At 35.3% G+C, this 24,694-nt stretch overlaps 1 protein-coding gene across 6 annotated transcripts in view; it reads right to left on the bottom strand.

Annotated features, from left to right (window-relative positions):
- The window catches only part of LOC105834144 (lachesin), a 171,609-nt gene that overhangs the window by 18,810 nt on the left and 128,105 nt on the right, over positions 1-24,694 (bottom strand). For all 6 annotated transcript variants that reach the window (XM_028190565.2, XM_036288849.1, XM_036288850.1 and 3 more), the window contains exons 2-5: positions 21,116-21,166; positions 8,902-9,005; positions 6,241-6,448; positions 5,886-6,041 (exon numbers count right to left, since the gene is read on the bottom strand). In XM_028190565.2, the coding sequence (XP_028046366.1) occupies positions 5,886-6,041; positions 6,241-6,448; positions 8,902-9,005; positions 21,116-21,166 (519 nt within the window). The remainder of the gene's footprint in view (positions 1-5,885; positions 6,042-6,240; positions 6,449-8,901; positions 9,006-21,115; positions 21,167-24,694) is intronic.

Raw genomic sequence — 24,694 nt, 5'->3', positions numbered from 1 at the left:
CGGAAATACTCGTGGTGTATGTGTCTCCTCGCTTTCCACCTATCTACCTTCGCTTCTTGGTAGATATAAACAGGTGGACGGGGAGAAGGTGTACGCACACATTCATGACTTTATATGTATGTACATTTAACGGTCGGTGAACAGTATATATGTGCAAGAATTCGTGTGTACACACATAATCACGGGCGCGCGGCTACACTGATCCACGATAATCGTGTAGGTGTGTACGATCGAGTGGATGGTTTGCTCGATATGTACACGTCTGTTACACATACGCGCCTGAACGAGTTTAGAGTCGTTCCCCGTATCAAGGGAGAGATAGAGGGAGAAGGACCGGGTCTATCTACCCTACCTGACTAGTACTGATGGGAAATGGAGAAACGCGTACGGACACGATGGACAGGTAGCGACTCGTACCAGGCGGACTCGTACATCTCGAAAAGGTGGACGAAACCAATCGCGTTTCCCGGGCACGAAGCGCGCGAAACGGCATCACGAAACGAGTGTCGACGTATACGCGTTTCCATAACTATGGAGGCAAGGTGAATTTTCGTTCGTGCGCGCAGCTGAACGTCCGGTATCGGAGTTGCTGGACGCGGAATATCCCCTACTCTTCCGGCCGCTGCATCCCCAGGACCAATTCGCCCTCAGCTACGGTGTCCGTGAACGTCGCTGAATTGCAGCGCGTTATCGCTCTTATGAACGATCGTATTAAAGGCACGAGCGGCGGCGCGACGATTCGTTTCCGCCGCCTTCGCCGTTTATTTGCCCCTCATGGCCTTCCCCCGGCACCCGCCGCCGCTCTAATTTCCCGCCCGCGCCTTCCTTTTATCTTTTCCCTCGTGTTCTCGCCATCGCCCTTCCGCACGATCAGTTCCGGTACCTGTCCGCCAGAGGTAAATCTCCCTTGTACCTGCAGGTGCCTCGCACCACCACCATCACCACTACTACTATCACGTCCAACGACGGCGCCACCTCGGCGCGCGATAGTTTTGCTAAATTCGATTTGCTTTCTCATCTCTCTCAGCCATTCTTTTTCGGTTACTCGCCCCGAGGTGGGCGAAAAGGGCAGACTGCGCGCGGATAGGGTATATACCCTATCCTTCGGAGCGAGAAGAGGCAAGAAAAGCCGACAACCATCTATACTTTCTTGGAGGGTTGGTAGGTGTCTGGAGGCTATCAGGCGGGAAGTAATAGCGTTAGCCCGTCCCTCGTGCCCCAGAGGCCAACACATCAGTTAGTAACGCGGTCGAACGGCTCGAACGCGGGCCATATTCACCACCACGATATTTCGTCCAATTACGCGGATAATCTGACGCATCTCTCAAATGACGAATCACCGGCTCGCCAGAAAGCTCCTCTGCACATCCATTGATATCGATCATGTATCGGGATGTACGATAACTTTATAGATCCGTAATTGTAGACAGAATAACAGTTTAAAAAAGTATAACGGAATAAATAAATAATTTAATTTTATGAAAACTTTTTCTAGTCTTAATATCTAATTTACAATAATCTAAAATATAGCATAAAAATTGATTAAAACATTTCTGGTTTTATTTGAGAAAGAGTACTTTAATTTGTAATCCTAGAAAATTATTTAAAAAATCGCGAAATTGTTCGTGAAAGGCTAATAAAAATATCAACAGTTTGGAAAGCTTTCAATGAAAGCTTACAACACGATAGCTTGCTTTTATTTTTCCCTGCAAGATCAAATATTGAATTTTTAAAGAAAAAATAAAAGAATTAGAAACAATATAAGTGGATATCTTCGGAAAGAAATACTTTATGTAAATGGATGTGTAATGGCTCGATATAAATAAAAATATTCATAGCTTCTAAAAGGTGTTAAACTCTTTAACGCTCATGTGCTACGCGCGAACATAAAAGTTTATTTCCTCTTTACACAGTAATGTTAGGAAATGTCATTTCATAACTTCAGCTATCGTTTTAAGTTTTATTCAATGTACATTTTCAAGGCAATAAATATTTGTTAAGAGTGCATTATGTTAATTTAAAATAATACGTATAATTATCGTGACATTTATGTCGTTGACGATTTTTCCTTTTCTGCATTATTGGATTTTTCTAGCATTTATATTCAATGTCTATCTTCCATTTACGATAAGATTAGGTGGCAAATGCATTACATTATAATGGCTTGAACAACACGAAAAGAGATGGAATTTTTTGCGATAGTACTCGCAATTTACGTTTGTGTGTTAATAAATGATACTTAAATAGCACAGGCTTTTACCAATACTAATAGAATAGCAAATACTATTACTCACGAAATAAATTTGTTTGCAAATTAAAGTAATTAAACATTTTAAAAACTAAAAAAATTCAATAATAATATCAAAATAATGTTACGTTTATATTATATCTTATCTTCTCTACAATTAAAAGTAGATTTTCAATTTAAAATATAACTTATATTTTCTTCTTCTATACTTTCCTTCTAAATATTAGATTAATTTGTGTTTAGCTTTACTTTGCATAAATGCATTTTAATACATTATATTTCAATAATAATAATAATATATCTGCAAAAAACTTTTAAATAACAACGTCAAATTTGATGCAATTGCGGCATGTTCAAGAGTAAAAATAAAAATATTTAAAAAGAAAATTACACTTTATGATTTTCTATTGCAAGAATTCTTGAAATTGTTATTTTAAATATCGTTTGTCTTATTTAGAATTAAATCTAAATAAGAAAGGTAATAAATAGAGAATGATGCAAACAGAAAAAAATAAAATAAATTATATATCTTTTTAAACATTTAATTTTGTCTTAATTCGATGTTAATGCAAGTACTTTCCACTTATTCGTTATATTGGTTCGCAATCATTCTCGCAATCATCACTTTGGCAACGGATAATGAGTATATCACACTACGTAATCGACTATTTTTCCATATCAGAACGCGCGACATCCATATTTATCAGTATCAGTTTATACGGCCGGCTTAGTATAGAGTAGTGGTTTACGATCTGACGATCCTCTGAGCGTCGGCACTCGGCGTATGCCTGGAAGGCAATGAAAATTTAAATTAGTGCGCAGAAATTAAATCCGACCTTTATCCTTTATTGAGGGAACCCTCTAGAATCTATAGACGGTTTGACATCTCGCCTTCCCGTACATTTCCATCCCGACCGACAGACTGGCTTGTACTTTTTGGTCTCGTCATAATTAGTAATTAAGAGGGTAATTAGCATCGATCGAGTCGGATTCAAGGAAGTAGACATGTTCTTATGTCGTATGGTTATTTTCATGTTGATTTTGGAACGACAAGGATGCCACAGCTGCACTATTATCGATCCATTATTTATATCAAAGTTTAATAATTGTCAACCTTAACGTAATAAATATTATACATAATTTAATAAATACTGTACTTACTTTCACCAAAATTCATTTTCATCATTCAATTTTAATCTAAATCTATATAAATAAAAATGTAAATGTTTGTTCCTCATCTAAGATCTCCGTAAGTTTTTCACCGATTGCTTTGAAATTTTGACACAACGTTGCATTCGTAACCGGGAGTGTTCTTATGGGGTTTGATTTTGGATATACCGGTGTTTCAAAAATGATGGCCATAATTTAAGTGTAAAAAATAGTTTTTCATTAATATTGTTGAAATTTTGACACATTGAAACGAGGAGAGACCGGGAGAGACGGGGAGAGACGGGTAGAGACGGGGAGAGACGGGGAGAGACCGGGAGAGACGAGGAGAGACGGGTAGAGATGGGGAGAGACGGGGAAAGACAGGGAGAAACGGGGAGACCGGGAGAGACCAGGAGAGACGGAGAGAGACCGGGAGTGACAGGGAGAGACCGAGAGAGACCGTGAGAGACGGGGAGAGACCGGGAGAGACAGGGAGAGACGGGTAGAGACGGGGAGAGACGGGGAGAGACGGGGAGAGACCGGGAGAGACGAGGAGAGACGGGTAGAGATGGGGAGAGACGGGGAGAGACCGGGAGAGACAGGGAGAGACCGGGAGAGACGGAGAGAGACCGGCAGATAAATGCTTATTCAAAAATAAAATAAAAAGAGCAACAGTAAAGCAAGGCTCTTGAAAGTTAAACAACAAAAGCAAAGAAAATTTGAAAAAAACGTAGCATAAGAATAGAGACCCACAGCAACGCGTGACAGGGCATAGCTAGTTGGAAATAATGTCTTATAAGAGATATATTTTAAATCATCTTTTATAAGATTACTGTACTATAATGTACATAATACATGAACATTCGGCTATAAATGTTTACTATGTTCTTATATGTGCACAATAAAAAAGTTGTTAAAAAATAAAATAAGACCAAATAATGTCCTGAAAACTTCAACGTAAAAGAAATAAAAGCACGGCGATATGTCGTGTAGAAATTAAATCTATCGTATCAATAACATATCGGTATCTTTATGTATCGATCCGAACTCCGAACTAGCTGTGAACTGCAACTGTACTTTTGGACACATTACAGTACAGTTTGGCAATATGCAGTGGTTATACCGCGCGCCTGAATAATTGCGTTCTGGCCACGGCTTACTCGACCGAATTTTGATGTTGGACTACGAGAGGAATAATTAATCGTTAAAGCACAGCATCCGTTAGTGGGATGGATGATACGGCTTACAGATGTAGTTGTGTGTATTTTCTCATGCAAATCATATTATTTATAGAATAACAAGAAAAACATAAAGAAGGATTATATGTAAAAATAAATTTAATAATAATTTAATGATAATTGTCAAAGATAATAATAATTGCCAAATGTAATACATTCAATATCAGATAATTTATAAATTATATCATATTTCGCGTTAAATATAATATATTTAATTATTCTCTGTAAATCACAATCAGTGAAAACTTGACAAAATCAGTGGAAATACATTGACTTTCAGTGATATACTTATAATCATTTACTAATTATCAATCAGTGAAATAAATACATTGATCTTTCAATGACTATACACTAATTCTAAAGTGAAAATTACTGAAAGACAGTAAATATTCACTGATTATCATAGTTATAAGTATGCCACTGCGAATCAGTGAATATCCACTGATTATGCTTTAGAGAGTTGTAATATTATCTGTAAGCTAATAGCTAACGTAGTTTTTATTTTCAAAAGTATTATTATGTTTATCATTGTTTTATATATATATCTACATGAAAAATTGTTTATAGTAAAAATTATTATGGTAAATAGTAGGCGCGGACCAAAGAAGTAATTATGAAAATTTTTATTAGGTTTTTCATTAAATTACCACAGTATTTACACTATGGTATAATTTACTAAAATTACACTTATGCTATAATTTTCTAAAACTTTTTCTTATAATCCGTAGCTATTACTATACGTAGTAACTATACATAGTTTTTACTATAAAATTTTTTCCGTGTAAAAATTAATATTATCATATTTAAATATATATATTATATTATTATATAGATAAAATTATTAGATTTTAAGTAAATATCGCTTTTAGTAAGTTAAAATTTCAGCTTTGTTAAAATATTCCAATTAAATATTAGATTTTTATGTTAAATAAAATTAAAGATAATGTCATCCTAAATTTCAAGTTTAGTACCTAGCAGTAAAATTAGATATTTCAGTTATATAGTCGTTAATCACAAATATAACCTTGTGATTAATTCGTAATATGTTTAAACGAAAATACCAATCTAGGAATAACCAATCTAGGGACAATTTAACATCATTTATCATTTGTATGCAATATGTATTATCGACTGGCATATCTCTCAACGGCTATGGAAGTTATAACTATCATATCCGGTGTTAAGCTCCAAATATCATTGTCCCTACATGATTGTCTATTCGTGAAAATGGTGAATTAATTGTGACTCACCACTCTCGCCATTATAATTTATGTTCTGGCCATCCTCCCGTCGCCACATGACGTAAGGCTCCGGATATCCGGTCGCTTTGCATGTCAACGTCACATTGGAAGCTTCGCGGACCACCATGTCGGTACTAGTCTCTTTAGTAATAATCGACGGTGGTACTGTAACACAAATGTTAAAAAAATTTTACTTTTATGTCGTATTTATGTAAATTTAAATTCTTTACAACAATATACACATTTGTTAAATAACGTTAATGTGTTAACAAAAATATAATCTTCTGGAATATCATAATGTATAAATGTTAAATAATACAAGATAGATGCATTTGAAAAGATTTGTACATCAAACATTACTTACCTACAACTTGTACGTAACCTTGACGACTCTTCATTGGATCCGTATTCACCTGACACATGTACCATCCACGATCAACTTCTTGAACATTCTTTATATGAAGATACCATGAACGGTGATCATTGTATGATAACGTGATTCGCTGATTCTGAGTAATTACATTCTGATGAATCGACAGTATAGTTTGTGTGTCGACACGCACCCATGCCACCTAAAACAAATGGTAGAAACATGTTTCTCTTAAACTCTTGAATCTTATACTTCAGCTTTGTCTGCCTAATTATCGAAGCATCGTTCAATTGAACAGTAAATAAACATTTATTTAATTGCAAATTAAATAAATCTAATTGTATTTTAAATTAGAAAAATGTGTATTTATTTTAAAAAATTTCTCTTTCTTTTAAAAAATGATTTATATGTCATTTAATGTTAGAATAAATTTAGCTTTACAGTGTTTTTTATATAGGATTTTGAGGTACAGACAATGTACTACTTAATAAAAAATATTATATTTGTTTCTTTCTTTTATTTAAAGCCAATATAATCGAGAAAGTAAGGAAGTACTCTCCATTCTTTACATATATCTCGAGAAACTGACAGAGGCTTAGAACTACTCACTTTTCTTCTCACTACCGCCTGTCTCTCACACACTTTCGTCGTTGAATTTTCGATACGGGCAAGAGGGTTTCTTGAGCATGCAAAACATGCCCGAAGTCTCGCGAATTCTACAGCAGTATAATTTCCACCGCAAGCGCAACTCAAGTATGTTTCGTGTTTCCAGTAGTACGACTGGAGAGTATCGCTCGTAGAAAAGATCAGCTCACTCGCGAATATTTTAGCTCCCAGTATATGTACTCTTATGTATTTATACATGTACATGTGAGACTACGCTACATGTTAGAAATATGCGTAGACATGTAAACACATACTCATACGTTTATACCGAACCATGTTTCGTAGTATTCGTTACAATATTGCTTTAATAACTCATCTTGACATAACTCTTGACGCATTCTCATCGACGTAACGGATGAAAGTTTACCTCAAACTTGACATTGTTTCGAAACAAAGGAACAACAGAAAAACGGGAAATTAAATTGTACTCAAATAGAAAATAATATGAGTAATAATTTAAGTTTAAAACTAAATTTAACAAATTTAAATTTAAATTAATTTAGAAATTCATACGCTCTGAAATAAAAAGTTTTGTAAGTAAAATTAAATATTACTTTCACTTTTAAAGTTAAAAAAAGAAAAACACATAAAGTTTTACATTAAAAATTTATAGATATACATTTATAAAAAATTTATTTTTTTATCCAGAATGTCAATAATTTAAAAGTTAGCATCTGCTTATTATTATGTAGATTAAAACTTACATTGTCATATTATAAACAATTAAAAAAAATATATATGTAATATCTGTATATATTTTTTTTGATATAAAAACTTACAAATTAAAAATTTTTCAGCTGTAATATACAAAAAAGCATTTGACACTATTCACAAAAAAGACTTCCGATTAAAATGATGGATAGTAGAATTAAAATACCATTGGAAGAAAATTTTTGAATGCAAAATATGCTTTCTCTTTGGAATGCGCAGCGAATACCGAGTGTACGAAAGCTCGTCGAACGACGAGAACATAAATCTTTCATCTCTCATTAAATTTTCAAAAGACGGGTGGCGGATACCTTGCAGATTATATTACATGTACCGAGGCACATTTCTGAAATGCGCTTAAAGGAAACATATGAATTTAATTTACTCACTTAATAAGATGTACTAAAATCCATGACGAGTAGAGTTAGCTGGCGATACAAAATAATTTATAAAATTGTACTTAATTCTAATTGTCAGCACGGGAAAAAAGAAACGTGTTATTAACTTACGTCGGGCTGCATTATTTCTGACAAGTGTTGTCGCTACTCGGCAAAATAAATTGTATCCTATTGTTATGACATCTCAATTAACTAAAGGAAAATGAAGCAATTATGCGAGGTCTTTGATAACGACACGTAAACTAGGACCGTCCAATTCGCAGTCTACGAACCATAAACGCCGTAGGGATTTCAGTAGATGCTATCTTCATTTAATTTGTGCAAGTACTTCTTGGACGGAGATGCAAGAAAAGTTCGAATCTTGCTTAATAGCAATTTGCCATGTTGAAAACGTTTTCCATAAGCTCATCTATAATTCGCGTCACATTATTCAAAATAGTTTTATTTATAATTAGATTGATAGTCTTTCTTCCGTTCTATATTTACTCCTATCTATGTTCATTTTACACAATGTGAATTGGGTAAAAAATTGTAATTTAGAAGATAATGCTTGTAGAGTCTTATATTTTTTATTATGGTAGAATATAGATACGTGACCTCAATTTTTCTAAATGTTTCGATCGATGGCTCGAATTCGCCTCGAGAAAAACGTGAATAATTATATACGATAACGGTATTCCATATGAAATCCGACACAGTGGAACAGAAACGGAGAACAAATTTCATTTCGAGCATGTCACCTTATAATATCAAAGGTTATGCTATTAATCTTTCCAAACTCGGTTTTAATCGATAGATTTAACGCCGATAATTCGAGTAGCTGTGCTCTATATGACATTTGACATATATACAATAGTAATAAAGACAGTTTAATTTAAAGTACCTTATAATGTCGTAGGTTATCCACCACGCAAGCCAATAGGGCATCACGTCCCACACTTACTGTCACGTTTTGGATTTCCTCGGCAAATCGGGGCAATTCGGACTCTGCAACAACAATGTAGATGTTTTAGAACACAACAAATAAAATAAATTAATTATTAAGATAATATAACAATTAGAACTAAATACGCACTTATTTTTTAACATCCTTTTTAACAATCCTTTTCCATTTTTTCAATATTTAACGTTATTACATTTAACGAAACATATACAGTAGTAAACTCAGATGTTTAGAGTATTTGCAAGAAATATCCACATAGAGGAAAGCCAATTTAAGATCCCTAAGTTGCAAAGACCATTTAACCTAACTAATTGTAAGTCTGATTAGTAATTTGTTGTCTTTTTAGAAATCCTCGTCTAATAGTAGGTAAAGATAGAAAATAGTGTAAACCAGAGAGTCAGCATAGCCCTGATTACATTAATAAAACCGGCATCTATTTATCATAATTTGTTATATTACTTTTGTCTCGGCTTACGCGCATTAATTTTTCTCTAAAACAGACTATATAGCGTAAATTAATTAAAAAATAAGCTCCTACTATTTGGTTGCACTTTTTATGCGTTGAAACTGCTCGGAAAGGATTAATACTCATTGTCGAATAATTGTGAGATGAAATAATTATAAAGAATCCAATATGACATTATTAAAATAAATGAATAACAATTTTCCTCTTTTTAAGTTTCAAATTATTTTTCATAAAGTTGAAATTATATTATATTATAATTATTATTATTTTATAAAATAAATCAGTCTTTGACAATTTTTAAAGCATGTATAATTTAAAATTTTGCTGCAAAAGATACTTGCATAAAAATGATTTGTACTAATCATGACATATTATTTTAGTCATGTCACGTAATTTCATTGAGAAAAATCAAAAAATAGAAAAATGTTTAAGTTTTCAAATTTAAAAGATAAAATATGTAATATCGACGATTATTCGCTTTGGCATCACTCATGTTAATAAATGTTCCTTTCTGCCGCGTGCCATGCATCTGATCAAGATAAACCTGTCGCGAGCTAAGTACTTGATTAATCACTTCGACTATTATTCACTTACAAACGTTTGATGCTGGCACGCCTGCACGCATGTCTAGACAATGCATAGTCTGATCTGATTGCAGAGTTATTATCGTTAAAGCAGTGTAACACAAGTTCAAGATTCAGGCCGGTCTCCCTTAAAAGCTTTTACCTTTGTTAATGTCTTTACGACGTTTCCGAGCATCTGAATTATTTATGGGTACAAAGAACTCGCGGAGAACGGGAAACAGAAAGATGGAAGAAAGGAAGCAGGATGGAGTGGAAAATATCGTTGAGCGAAGAGAGCAAAAGACAGTACAGAGAAGCAAAGCTTCGAGATAAGTTTGAGTTACTTTTAGGTCTTTTAAGCGCGACAGCTCGGATACAGGACAGTGTTAATTATGCCCCCAAGTGCTTTATTATAAAACACTTCGCAGTGTTAATTGTCGCGCCTACGACGCCACGGCGAGGAATGAAAAAAAAGGGAATAAGGCGCTTGAAGCAACTTGAAATTCATTGCGATGATAAAATGTCAGAGTAAATGGTTTTGTAGGTCTAACTTTCCCAAAGAGTTGAGACGGGAGTTTCATTTTTTTATATTGTACATCGAGAAAATGAGACTAGAAACTTTTTATGTGGCCTAAAATTCTTAAGTACAATCTTCTACAATCATTATTGAAAAATGCAGATGCATTCCATGTTTAAGTAAATTTCTCGGATTATGTTTTACTTATTTATTTGAGGCTACTTAAAGGCCCCTTTCTGCATAAATGCGCTCGTTGTCTCAACTTGATTGGTAATACAGTGCGCAGTATGCTAAATTTTGTGCATCAACGAGACATGCCATTGTCATAATGGCCGTCACAGTATTAATGTACGTCAACGTGTTAATGATAATGGGAGTGAGAATCGAGTGAAACTGCTGGAATTCGCAAGCACGTCCTCAGAAAGTCGTTATCAAACTGATTAACAAGCTTTGATTAAGGTAAGCCAATGTGTCGGTATGGCACGGAGTGCTTAATAACATGACTCAGCTCCGCTCAGAAAGACACAATACATTACATACTAGATATACCGTGAATTTCGTGCATAACAGTCCGCAGTTAATGAATATGAATTTCTGCCGTCGCGCGTACCTGCGAACAGTTTTGGAATAGGTATTTAACGTGAGCGCTCGTAGTCGCGTATTATCTAAACGGAGATAACAATAACTGTAAAATGTGCAGGGGCGATTTACTATATTGTCTGATCTTAAAATACTTGTCACTCTAATCGCTCTATAAACTTGAAGTACGAAACGTTTACTGAAGCAAATTGCCAAACACATTTAGCTCGCTACGAATTACATGAGATTAAATTTAAACATTTTAAGTCTGTGTTTTTAAGAACAGAGAACTGCTGAACTATTGGTAAGTGTTATAGAATTCGGAATCAGTGACAACTGCAAACAAACAGAACGTCAGTTTTAATCTGCGACGTTTACATCTCATCTCGTTCGACATTATCGTACATACCGCTAGGGAAATCGCGTCTTTGTATTTCAAGAGTTCTGACACAAAGACGGCCTTATTTTCTCGTTAAAGAACGATTTAACGAGAAACGAAATTAAGGGTCACGCTTCTTACCTCAGAAGCAACCGCCCCTGCGTCTGTCTATCTACGTTTCTACGGCGCACTTCGGTGTTTTCTTAGCACACTTCATCACCTTTAACTGTGCCGGAAACCGCAATAGCGTTTGGCGGCAGACTTCGGTGCCAAAGGTGATTCAATGGTTTCTCATTAAGTTTCTGCTTCACTTTGTCTATGCCTTTGCTTTTTGTTACCATATTGCTGCCGCTTATGCAATTGATTACTTCTTCCGGCGATTAGGAACAAATCACAGACTGTAGAATTCTTTCACATTTTACTCACATTCTGTCAAAAATAAATTATAAATATTAAACAGCTCTTTCTTGCATTGCACAAAAAACCAAAAACCAAAAAACAATCACTGAAACGTTAACAAAAATGCTTCTATTATATAAACATATATTCTAAAAAAAAACCCGTGTATATAAGTTTAATAAATGCAAACGGTGGAAAGACTCAAAATTAAACACAGTTACGCACGAAAATTAACATTATATAATGTTGCGCCCTGATTTGCGTTTGTTATTTCTATTATATTTTTATTATTCCGTAGCATATCGTACAGCTCGATGTACAGAGTATAAAACGAATATTCCGTTATATATACGTTATACCGCGGTTCTATCATGGGATACGATTGCGCGGATAGCTACGGTAACTTTTATTGTGCAAACTATCATAAATTCCTGCGAAATTTCATTTCCAAACTGCGCCGCGCTTTTCGGCTGTTGGCTGTATCTGCATTTTGCAGCGTATTGCGAGTGCACCAAGCGAATCGGGTAAGACTATTTCGTCGAGGCATATGAGAAGAAGTTAAGTTGGACCGGCCATTTCCGCTAGGTATTTCGATCAAGCAAGATCTTACGCGAGATAACATTGCCGATTGTTCTATGCGCTATTGCAGACATTTATCAGGGGATGAAGGGAAAGGGGAGGAGTTTTCCCTCGTCCGTTGAAAACGCGCGACATTCGAGAACCGGTTAAAGCTGCATGACGTCCATACAAACCTACTTGGTGAAGAGCTCTTCAATCGAGAATAATAAACTTTTACTGCAAACTATTTCAATGAAACGTTGAATGTAGGTTTTCAGCGACGAGAGACACGACGGTAGAACGGTATTATAACTATCTTTGGTTTGATCGCAATCTCATCACGATGGAATAATGTAGTAGTCATCAAAACAATCATTAAAATATATATTATTTTAGAGTAAGATTTATATATATATATATATATATATATATATATATATACAGAAAAAACAATTATGATTAAATTAACAAGTTATATTTGGTTAAGCAAATTTTGATAGAAATGGATAGAATTCCTATCTGGTTGTTAGATAAAATATTTGTGCAACCAGAACATTTAGATATGATGAAACTAAAAGGATTTATTTAACACTTTCCGCTTAAATATATCAAACTTTGAATAAATAACAATACCACCATTAGATAATCGTAGGAAATATAACATTTTCAAAAATAAAAGCAAAGATGAGAGAATATTTCAACAGTTTATAGTTATGTATAAAAATTAAATCAGAAAATTGATAATTCAATTCCTCTACGAATTTTGATTCGTTCTTTTTCGAAACAGACAATATACTGGTTGAATCTATCAAACTTTTAATTAATGTAATCAAACTTCTTTCCATCAGTGTAGCTCTACTTAGAATACAGTCATTAAATTTGTCTGAATATTCTAATAAAAATTATGGATCAATTGTATTTCATCAAAGACAGTCAAAATGTTATAACTACATTTTACATTAATTAAATCCATTTTTTCTTTATATAACTGTATAAGATATCCCTTATTTTATCCGCTTTATAAATTATATAAATTAAGCTGTATTAAAAAAAATCATATATAAAATATTACACTACTAGAAAGCAAAGATAATCAAAGACATAATTTCATAAATCTGTCAAATAGAATTATTTCAGCGACAACTAGTGTATACTTCAAATAGAGCAAAAAACAATAAGCAACTAACCAAACTACAAAATTTTACAGCCGCTGAATAATTCTGCGTCGGAAGTCACGTGATTATTCTTGTCGCACAAACGATCGGTTTAAGCGGCTCGTGAAATTGTAACTCAAGACCATAAATTTGCACTAATCAATTTACACGCTTTGACAAGTCTTTTAGATAAGAAAATCTTCACCGATCAAATAGTTCGAACATGAAACTCGTAAGGATTTACCTGAAATGAAGTTAGAGTTTATTGGTTTACTGAAGTAAACGCGAAAGGACTTGTGAGAAACGTGCTCAATAATCTGTGCCACGAGATTATCCGAGTGCTGGCATCGTTTCTTTCGACGTGCTTCTACCTTCGCAGCTTCGCGCGGAAATCACGATGGAATTTTAACAAGTTGCAGCCCGTGCTCGGGTAGCTCGCTCGGAAAACGCACAAAGACTTATGAAAGTCATGAGTTTCCTCTCAGAGCAAGCATTGTTGTTCTTCCGGCTCTTTCCATGACAAGTATTATGTACCAAGCGGTAAACACGACGTGAACATTCCTATATTAAATACAGAGATCGCTAAAGATCTTGTGAACCCAGATTGCTTTAACAAACTCACGCTCGAAAAATCAAGATAGGAAATAATTACTGTTTAATCATCAATACGGAGTTATATCGTAGAATTTCAGAGTTCTTTAGATTTCTTTGCTCTCTCTCGGATAATAAACTCTCTTTTCTCTGACATTTGTAAGCTAAAGTACCGACTGTAATTACAACATTTCAAAAGAGAGGATGAAAATTGTCTAAACAAAGAGGAGATAAAGAGAGTGGTGTACATAAGAAGAAAAACAACGTCATTAAATTTTGCCATCATATCTTTTAGCATGAAACCTAATGAAGGAGTGGAGAAAAATTCGCGTTAAAGTATTAAAAAATTCTATAAATTAAGGGATTCTATATCTCATTTCTATTTATCGCGTAAAGTTTCAGATATCTCTATTTCAACGGCCTACTATTAGTCATTTTCTTGCAAATTCTACATTCTTGCAGTAAGCAGTCTCGGTTTCGAAGTCGTCATATTTCAGGATTTAATCCCACGGAAAATATATTAACACTGCAACGTCAAGCGATAAATCAGGCAATAAAGGAAAGCTCGACGAAGCAGGGAGGTCGGATAAAAAGAAAATAACAGGGCAGAGAAAGTGATCTTCATTATTTTTAAAAGCACTCTAGAGGCACGGCTGGGAACCACTAAGGGTGCCACGTGACATATATATATATATATATATATATATATATATATATATATATATATGTATACGTAGAACTACCCCTCGGAAGCATTGCGGAAGGGGTGACTCTGGCGAAAAATATACTCGGCCAATATTTCTAATATTCCCGCTCCGATCCTGCCATCTCTGGCGCGCGTGCAGATTCACTTTGTGCTTAAAGAACAAAAAAAAAATAGGGGAGAAAAAAGAGAAAAAGAAAGAAAGAGAGAGAACGACCATTCGCGATGTAGACGACGACCGAAGCTGGAAAGTTTTGCATGAAATTAACGTAGGAAAAATTACTGCTATTACCGGCGGTCTCGTACGTGCGCGGTAAGTCGGACGTAAGTAGTACGAGCGAGACAGTGGTAAGACCAGTGGTAAGACTGTGGTAGAGTGGTCGAGATGGTCGACCAGGCTATAATTACAAGTGTGGCCCTGACTAATTCAATTTTCCCCATCTGGTAGCGATTTGTAGGCGAAATAACTGCGGAGAACGGGCGACACGCTGGATAATAGCCGCAGGAAGTGTCGTCTGGTACGGAAGCAGGTAGTTGAGTAAGAGAAAAGACGAAGGGGATGGGAGCGCGTATCGCGGCGTACGAGTAACGCAGTCGGCTGAGTAAATAAAGTCCCGTTTAAATGTAATATCTCGTTGAATTGTGCCTCGGGGCCGCCGCCGCCGTCGCCGCCGCCGCTGCCGTCGTCGTCGTCGCCTCCACCACCGTCGCCGAAATCCGATATGCACACACTTGGCAGGTCGATACAGCGCCGGTTACTTAACGTTTACTAACTATTCACCACTCGTAGCATGTCCTCTCTCCCCCCGCATCTCGTTTGCGCGCGTATTTCCCTCGCCTTTCCAGGCCACCGTTGGAAATTTCGACAGACGGAATATCGGGCCGCATGCGCGCGGTAGAAATGCGTGAGAGAAACGTCGTTCGCCGCGATACGACGATAAAGAAACGGGCTCACAGATCTCACGCGTCTCTCCTACGGTTCGTCACTCGTCGTACTTTATTCGTCGTGCTCCAGCTCTTCTCTCGCCTCCCAAGCGCGTCTCCCGATGACACCGTGCCTGCCTCGTGCATATTCCGCGGCAACATGAAGCCGCGAGCTACGACGAAGGAAATTATTTTATTTCGCACTTCAGAATATCACCCCGCGGACTCATTCATATTCATGCCCGCGCCTGAGCACTTCGTCTCCGAAATGTGCCAGTAGTCGTGCCGGTTAGTTTAAGATTCAAGCACGGTCTTCTTATACTCGGTCTAACTCTGTCCCTTATTCCCTTATCACCTTTGATTTTGTCTCTTAACGAGGACAAATATTACTTGCAATACGGTATGCCTGGTTCGCGGTTTTAAAGTTATTCAAGTTTTTGCGCATTCTATATAACGACACAACATATATGCCATTATAATATAATGACGTAATATATATTAAGAGATACACCGAGAAAAAGATATTTAATTCATTTGCAGAATATAAATTTATTTCACCGAAATAAATCTTTATTTAGATACGACAAAATAAAATTTTATTCCTAATCAATAAATCACTTAATAATAAAAATGTAGAGCTATATTTTACAGAAATATATATTTCGTTATCAAAATCAAATATCCTTATAACCAATAAATATTGACGGAAACGTCGTAAGTAACATTTGTTTGCTGACTATTTCGATTTTTTCTTCAATGTAGATTTGTATTATTTTTATAAATTTATGATATTAAAATAAACTCACATTCGCATCGTTACAATACGATTGCGATAATATATAACAGTCCTCATTGACATACACTGAGAGAAAAATGTCGAAGTATTGAGAACCAAATATTTCTTATGACGTTCTCTTCGATATCTATTTGTTATAAAAAAATTATTTGTAAAAACAAAATACACATTTCTATAAAATGCATCTCATTTTTCTTGTTAATTGGTTTATTTCTTAGGAATAAAATTTTTCGAGTAAAATATACACATTTCCCATAAAAAACTTTTAAGTATTTTTCTCTAATAGTTTATTTAAATAAGGTAAATTAAATGTTTTATTTCTAACAAATAAATTATTTATTTGTATACACACTGGATGTTATCTCTTTAAATAAGGTATAGTTTACAGAAATATATTTTTGAAGTATATTTCATTGAATATTTCACAGAAATGTATATTTTGTTTTCACAAATAAATTTTTTTATAACAAGTAAATATCGAAGAAAATGTCACAAAAAAAATTTGGTTCTCAATACTTCTATACATTTTCCTCTCAGTGTAAAATAATTATGTAACAGATTAATGGTGTGCTAATAGTTCGAATTCGAATCTGAAAGGTTTGAATTAGAATAGTTTGAGAATTTCAAATTAACGATAATTCGATTTCGAATCAATCGCCTATTTTGATTGTTTCATTTATATTGTTATATGTTTCAGTAAATTTACGCGTCTCTAATCTTGTATCAGCGCGTAACTAACGCACTAATTGTTTATTGATTCCCAAAACCTTTTTATCATTTCTAATTCTAATTCATATAAACTGTTTTAAAATTTAAAATATATAAGCTATTCAATTTGTATACACAATAGACAATCGTTTTGATAAATTTCTTTCAACATTTCATAGCTTTGTGTTATAATTTTATAGAGTTTAGAATAAAGTTAAAGATTGCTTCATTATATTTTCTTAATAAAATGCATAAAAGAATTATCACTTCGCACCTCTAATTAATATTCACACATTTGCTCAATATAATCGGCTTAAAATAAAGTGTTTGTGTAGCTCTCTTTAATATTAAACTACGAAACATGCTCAATAAAAGATTCCATTTTAAGGATTGAATATGCTATTGATATTAATCTTATTTAATCTTACAAAAGTATTAATCTTACTTTCAATAATTAAAATTATGTAGTCTGCATAAACATTTACATTTAGAATTTATCAATATTAATAATTACGTTGCTGATAGATAGAAATTGCATCCGTTAGCTTTTGTTTATTCTCCAGCATATATCGTCATTCGTATGCACATCAGCGAGATGACAATCGGTTCATTTCCACAAATTACAGCCGGATCTTATTCAGCTCTTATTCACAGCGCGAGGTCTAGTTACGAATCTGATTGTCTCACGACGAGTAAACTTCTCTCCAAATAATGCCATCTCCTTGGTTTATCTAAACAACCCCAACTTCCCACATTGCCCGCTTAACGCAGGCGACTCGGTTGATTAGGGTGCAAACGAACCGTAAACATTAAATTATTCATCATCCGTCCTACAGTCGAGACAGTTAATTAACAGTCTAACTGGTGCCTGATTAGTTCGTTATTAATGCGATATGATTAAAACTTTTTTAGGTCATGCACTGTGTAAAGTGAATTCGCTTCACTTCGGTTGAAATCCGATAATGGCAGTTACACAAAATTATCTCAGTCTGTGTCCTCGTTATCACATACATAAAAACATGTGAATGTTTAAATGAAATGTTATAAAATTCTAATAATTAATTATAACCTTACGTTGAAAGAAACAAAAATTAGAGTCTAAATAATATGTGTAGACTCTGCATTTCACAAATTCACAGTTCGTGCATGGATGTACATGCATTACTATCATACTGCTACTTCTATTGCAAATTGCAACAGTGATCGCATAACATCTATATTAAAAATCTCACGAGAAATCTACGTAGGCGAAACATCGCGCAAATTAACGTCGCAAAGAAACATCGGAGTTCTAGGTAGAACTCCGTAAGAGTTGTCGTTCCTTTTCCCGGGGAATTGGTCAGATCGTAAGATTTCCCGAGTGCCCATGTTACCGATTAGTCTCAGCGCCACGACGCGACGGCGAGATCGCGTTTCGGGCGAAGGGGGAATTCTCTTCGTCGCGGAAACAGGTGGAGCGGGAAATCGGATAGGAAGAAGGGAAGGAAGAAAGGAAGGAAGGAAGGAAGGAAGGAAGGAAGGAAGGAAGGAAGGAAGGAAGGAAGGAAGGAAGGAAGGAAAGATGGAAGGCAGGAAGGAAACGTCGAACGCGCGCGTACGGGCGCGGTAGCGATAGACTTCTCTCGAGGAACGGGAGGGATTGCGGGGACAGCAAGGGGGTGGCAAGTCGAGCGGCAGCACGTCACCATTGTGACGAATGATTCGCGCGTGTTCCATGGAAGACCAATGTTGCGTCTCGCAGCGTGTTCTGCTATCTTCTATCCCGCCGCGAAAGCCGGCACCCGGCTTCAGAATCACGAGTGTCGGCGATATCGATCGTCGCGGAACAAGCAAAATAGAAGGGGACGTAGGACCGGGAGGCCGGGGAGGGGCATTTAGAGAGAGCTACTGCATACCGAAACTTCTCTCTGCACGGAGGTTCCATCGCGGATTTTCGCGAACAAAAAAAGCGGGCTAGAATCCTGGACGAGAAAGACGAGGATGTGAAGAACCGAGAGCGGGCGAAATGGGTGGGCGAAGGGGTAGATAAGTGAGATGTGGCGGAGCTGGGTGAGATTTCATCCGACTTTAGTGATGCAGCTGATATATTTTTATCTGACGTCGGGATTTGACGACTGCTCGTCCCTACTCGGATGCTTTCTATGATATTGATCGGTAAGACATATGCAAATGGTTATTAAACTATGCCGAACAAAAATGGGAAAAATTCATTTTGATTCGCAGAATACTTCAAAAATTTATCACTGCCTATCATATGTAAAGATCTGTCTATTGAAAATTCATGTTTATCGAGGACAATGCATGTAGGGCATCGTAATACGTAAAAAGAGAATGTACTATAACCGCAATATTAACAAATCAAAAATGAGAAGTGAAAATCTGATATTTAATAACTTTCAGGTACTCTCATCGTTCACTCGACATTTGAACTATATTTGTAGAACAAGATCATGCACTTTTATTTTCGTAATTATTAATAAAAAATTCAATAATTGTAATGGAAGCCTGTACTTTCATTATTGAAACGGGTTACGTTTCTAAAAATGTAAAATTATTAATAGTAATTGACCTTTTTTTTTTAAATTCATCTATTTTTGTTTAAAAAGCACACGCAAAACCTTTTGTTAACCCAAATTTCAAAGTGCACAAAAATAATTAAAATAAAGCTAAATAAATAAATAGTATTAATATTGTGCTATACAGGATTTTATAAATATATTCACTAATACTGCGCGAGCGATAATAAAAATCTATAAATAATTTTAGTGTACTAATTGATTATTTTTTGAGAACCTTTTTGTTATAGTATTTTGGTTCGGAAATTTCGGCCACATGCCTTGTATATACCACATTTTAGTTTTATGCGTTAAACCTTAGTGTAATCGTGACTAAAACAGAGCTAACACACCGTTTTCTAGTTAGCTCTGTATAATCCGGTCACGTTTTACATACACGATAACAGAAAATTGCTTTGCTCTAAATGATTATACATATGTTACTCATTAATACGCAATAATACGAAACAAATAAAACGAAAAAATGCTTGTAAAATTAAAACGACACCGCAAATATCGCTTTTTATTGCACCACCAACGTGTGACGTACGCTATCCATCGAGCAATATGCGGCTTGTTGCCTGCATTATGCAGCCATTTGACAAAAAATAACTTGGCATTCACCGTTTCGTAATGATCGATAGATGACACAAAAAACGGGCGGCATAAAAATCTATTGCTAGGCGACGGCATTCGCGCGTGTATGTGCTACGGGGAAAGGATTATTTTCAATAGAGATTATACATATAAAACAATCTGCGCGTTCGATACGGCGATAAGCCCACCGCGGGTTTATCGTCGCGGTGTAATATCGAAAAGAGCTCGAGATTGTTGGTGCGAGAAAGAATCGAATCGTGTGGCGCAGAGGAGAGGGAAAGTTATTTTACAAGCAAGCGAATATGCCGAGGCGCGAAATGGGCCATTTCACGAGGTGCCCGCGACCCCACGTACGACATACACACACACGCACGCCCGCGCGTGTGCGTTTCGTACACGTGCAGCGACCGTTAACGTAACGCGAAAGCGCTGGTGTTTCGTAGTTTATTTTGGCCTTTAACGCAAACAACAAGGACGATAATGCTCGTTCCCGGTTGACACTTGCAACGCACAGCCACGCGAGTCCGATTTTCAACATCGAGCATTTCCGCAACATCCCGCGGGATCTAGCGGCTTTTGTTAGTGATTTCCTGCTGGATTGCGTTCGTCAACGTATGGTCACTCACTATTATTGTAACTGTTCGATAATGATGCATCCTACATACCGTGATGATGACCCGGTGTCTGTCCTAGTAATAGATTCCTCGCTTGCCGCCCTGTAACAGGAGAATGCAAGAAACTTTAGAGGATCTCAAAAGATTGATAAAAATTTAAGAGTAATAGTAGTTGAAGAATGATTTTACTTCGTCGTTTATTAATTTCCATAAAAGTCCCTCAAAACTCGTAAACTTTTTACTAAAATATCGGAAAATACTCGTGTATTCAATTGATTTTTCAGATATCAATCGAAGTAAATTAATTTTTGCAAGCCTCGAATGTTTGTACGAGGTTGTCATAACAACGATGGATCAACAACGAAACAGTATCAGAAATCGTAGAGCGTGCCAAAGTGCAACATATCGAAAATCCGATTAGATCAAAAACGTTCGAATCAGTTTAATCGAAATCCATTAAATCGAATCCGTGATTTCGAGTACACTATTATTCGCGAACTCGATTAACGGACGAATACTCCAGTACTAGAGAATACATACTCTACGCTAACAGCACTCCGTTGAACTCAGATCTGTTTTAAAATATTTATTTGTAAAGTCGAGAAATACAATTAAATTTTCTCTTACATTCTCTCTCTACAAAATAACGCAAAACTACAAAAATATCACAAAGTTATAAGATTTTCCTATTTCCATCATTTCTTATACAAATAATCTTATACATATAAGTTCGATAATTTTGAACTTATTGTTAAACGCAAACTTAATCGTGGTATCTGAATGTATAATTTAATTTTCGTTGATTTTTTATACTATGTATATGATAAATAGATTCGAAAAAATTAATACTCAATCTAGAAAAATTGATAGCACCCATATCACTGTGAATGGTCACACTGGCAAGTTGAAACAATATTAGCGATATTTTGTCCACGACATATCGTTTTGAAACAGTTCCATAGATTTATATGCGAGATGGTGCACATAAAGCACGTATAAAGCACCAAGTGACAAGTGACATGCGATGAACACGGGCATATGTCGCTAGGAACATCGTTTACGCTGTTCACAAGTGACGCGCGTCACTTTGAAACTATGAGACTTATGAGAAATTTATCTGCTCTTATCACACATCAAACATGACGATCATAAGACTGCGTTAAGCTATTATTAATATATTATACAAAATACATTTTATTTATATAAAAGAATTTACGAATGCAATAAAAAATTTAAAATAATTTAAATGTAATGAATTTAATAATAATTTAATAAAAAATTATATAATAATGTTGATTAAAATTTATAGAAATACAGATTTTTCGCAGTCGATGAAAAGCACTTAACGGTCCATTGGTTATTCTGATGAAGTAGTCTCAAAAAAAAAAAAATTAATAAAGCACAAAATTTGTTGATCAGGGATAAAAGTCATGAAACTCTCGCCATTCGATCGTTTCTCTATAATCGCTCGCAGCGCAATGTAAAGATAGTAGAATGTCGAATAACTGTGGCGGCGACTCGAGCCCAGTTCTAACGAGTGTAAAATTACAGCGAGTTGTTTTAAAATACCTCGGGGTGCATTTTATACAATTAAAAATAAATTTCTCTCTACATAAAACACAAGTGCATCATAACTTATAGTCAAATTAAAGCAAACATTTTAAACTTATTGATAAAATAGACATATTTAATTATTTTGCAGCCAACAATTATTATACTAATTGATTTTTATATCAAATTATAATTTCTAATCTATTACGACAGTACTTTTCATGATTTATTTTTTTGGAAGAATCATTCTGAGCAAAGATAAAGATATAAAAAAAGTTTTGTTTTTGTTACTTTTTAAAAGTGACGTTTTATACTGAAAAAGATATATGTTTGTCAAAATATTTTCTGTTTACAATGTTTTGCATTTGTTACATTCATAGAACTAGCATCAGCATAAGAAACAAATGCGATAACGATTCTATTTAAAATTGTTTTTTACTCCCTTTGTTTAAAATATCTGGATCCGTTAGCATAAATTATATATTCTATCCCAAAGTAAATAGTTTATTTTAACTAATAAGAAAAAAAATATATAAAATACGCTACACTGTATGTTGTACATTTGCAATTTGGGTCAGTGCGTATGAATCGTCGCGAATTTTGTAGATCGCGTGATAACGTTATGATATTTTCCAGCAAATTCGAGGTGACGAAACTATCTAAACTTGGAGATTATGACAACCGTTTGTCGCGAGTTTAACGATGTTCAGTGACGGTGCTTCCCCAATAGTTATATAACTTCGTGCGTCTCATAAATGCGAGCCACGGAGCAACTTGAGGATAATTACATTCGCAGATGACAGAGAGTAAAATTACTTGCATTATGAGCACGAGAGTAGTAGATTACACGAGGGAAATGTAAATTTGTAAAAGCCAATATATACGCATGTTTTGTGTCCTTCGCGCACAAGTGAAAATTTGAAATTACAATTACGAGCACTACGAATAATTGCACGGCATGTTGCAATAAATTAATAGCGAACATAAATCTGTCGAAATGCTTCGTTTTGTTTAACTTTGACTGTGTACAAAAAAATTTATAACATTTATAAAATAATTTCACAATAAAAGCTCAATTGTAAAATAAATGTATTACTTGAGAATACTTTAATCGTAAAATATAGATATTTGTTCGAATCTATACGTGCCTTATTAAAATGCCACTTTACTTTTATAGTTTTGATACATGTATTTGGAAATACGTTAATAATTGCATATAAAATCTTTCCTGACTCAATATGTACTACAGAAAAATGCATTCTTTTATGCTTTACGATATTTTTGTTATAATTCTTTTCTTTTGTGATTCCATTGGGTTCTCAACTTTTTTGTTACATTCAAACTTGGATAACTGAATTCCATCCATTGACCACGACCGCTGTTCCATTCGAGCTTCGCTAACGGTGTACTACTAAGGAAGGTTTCATTGTTGGAGTTCGCATACGAGCCATTCTGCCGCGTTTTTCTCTCTCTCTTTCTCCTCTCTTTTTTCTTATTCGACACTGGTGCAGCTACGACTGTGCAATTGCGCAACTGCATTTTCTGCACTATGGCGCCGATGTTTCGAGCGGCGGCATTTATTTAGGACATAGCTTCTTCATGAAACTGCGATATCGCGTGCGTCCCTGGTAAGATTAATGGACCAATCTTGGGGCCGAGCGCGGTTACGCGCAATCAAGAGACAGCTTTTCGGAGCTTCAGTCTTTCATCGTGATAGCGACGTAGATACGTACATGCCAGCTAGCGGTGTGTTACGCCCGGCTTACGCAGTTCAGACTATTCAAGTCTTGCGGTATTTACTTTACGTTCCACCACGTAAGCTCTGTGAAACGTAACCTGCGCTTTACGTGGCAATGTAACACAGACACAGGATTGCACCATATGCAGAGTGAGTGAAAAAAGTGTAACCGTTGCGAGTAAGATGGAAACTTTTTATATACATAGTGACATCGTCGTTTCCATATTGCGTGAAGTTTGCGAGCAACGATCAGATGGATACAAATAATATTGCACGTCTTTTTATTTCATTAAAAAATGGAGAAAATAAAAACGCTGTAGACGGTTATCAAACGATGTAAT

The sequence above is a fragment of the Monomorium pharaonis genome, chromosome 6 (genome assembly GCF_013373865.1).
Source record: "Monomorium pharaonis isolate MP-MQ-018 chromosome 6, ASM1337386v2, whole genome shotgun sequence".
Taxonomy (NCBI): domain Eukaryota; kingdom Metazoa; phylum Arthropoda; class Insecta; order Hymenoptera; family Formicidae; genus Monomorium; species Monomorium pharaonis.
This window is presented reverse-complemented; position numbering and strand designations above follow the sequence as displayed.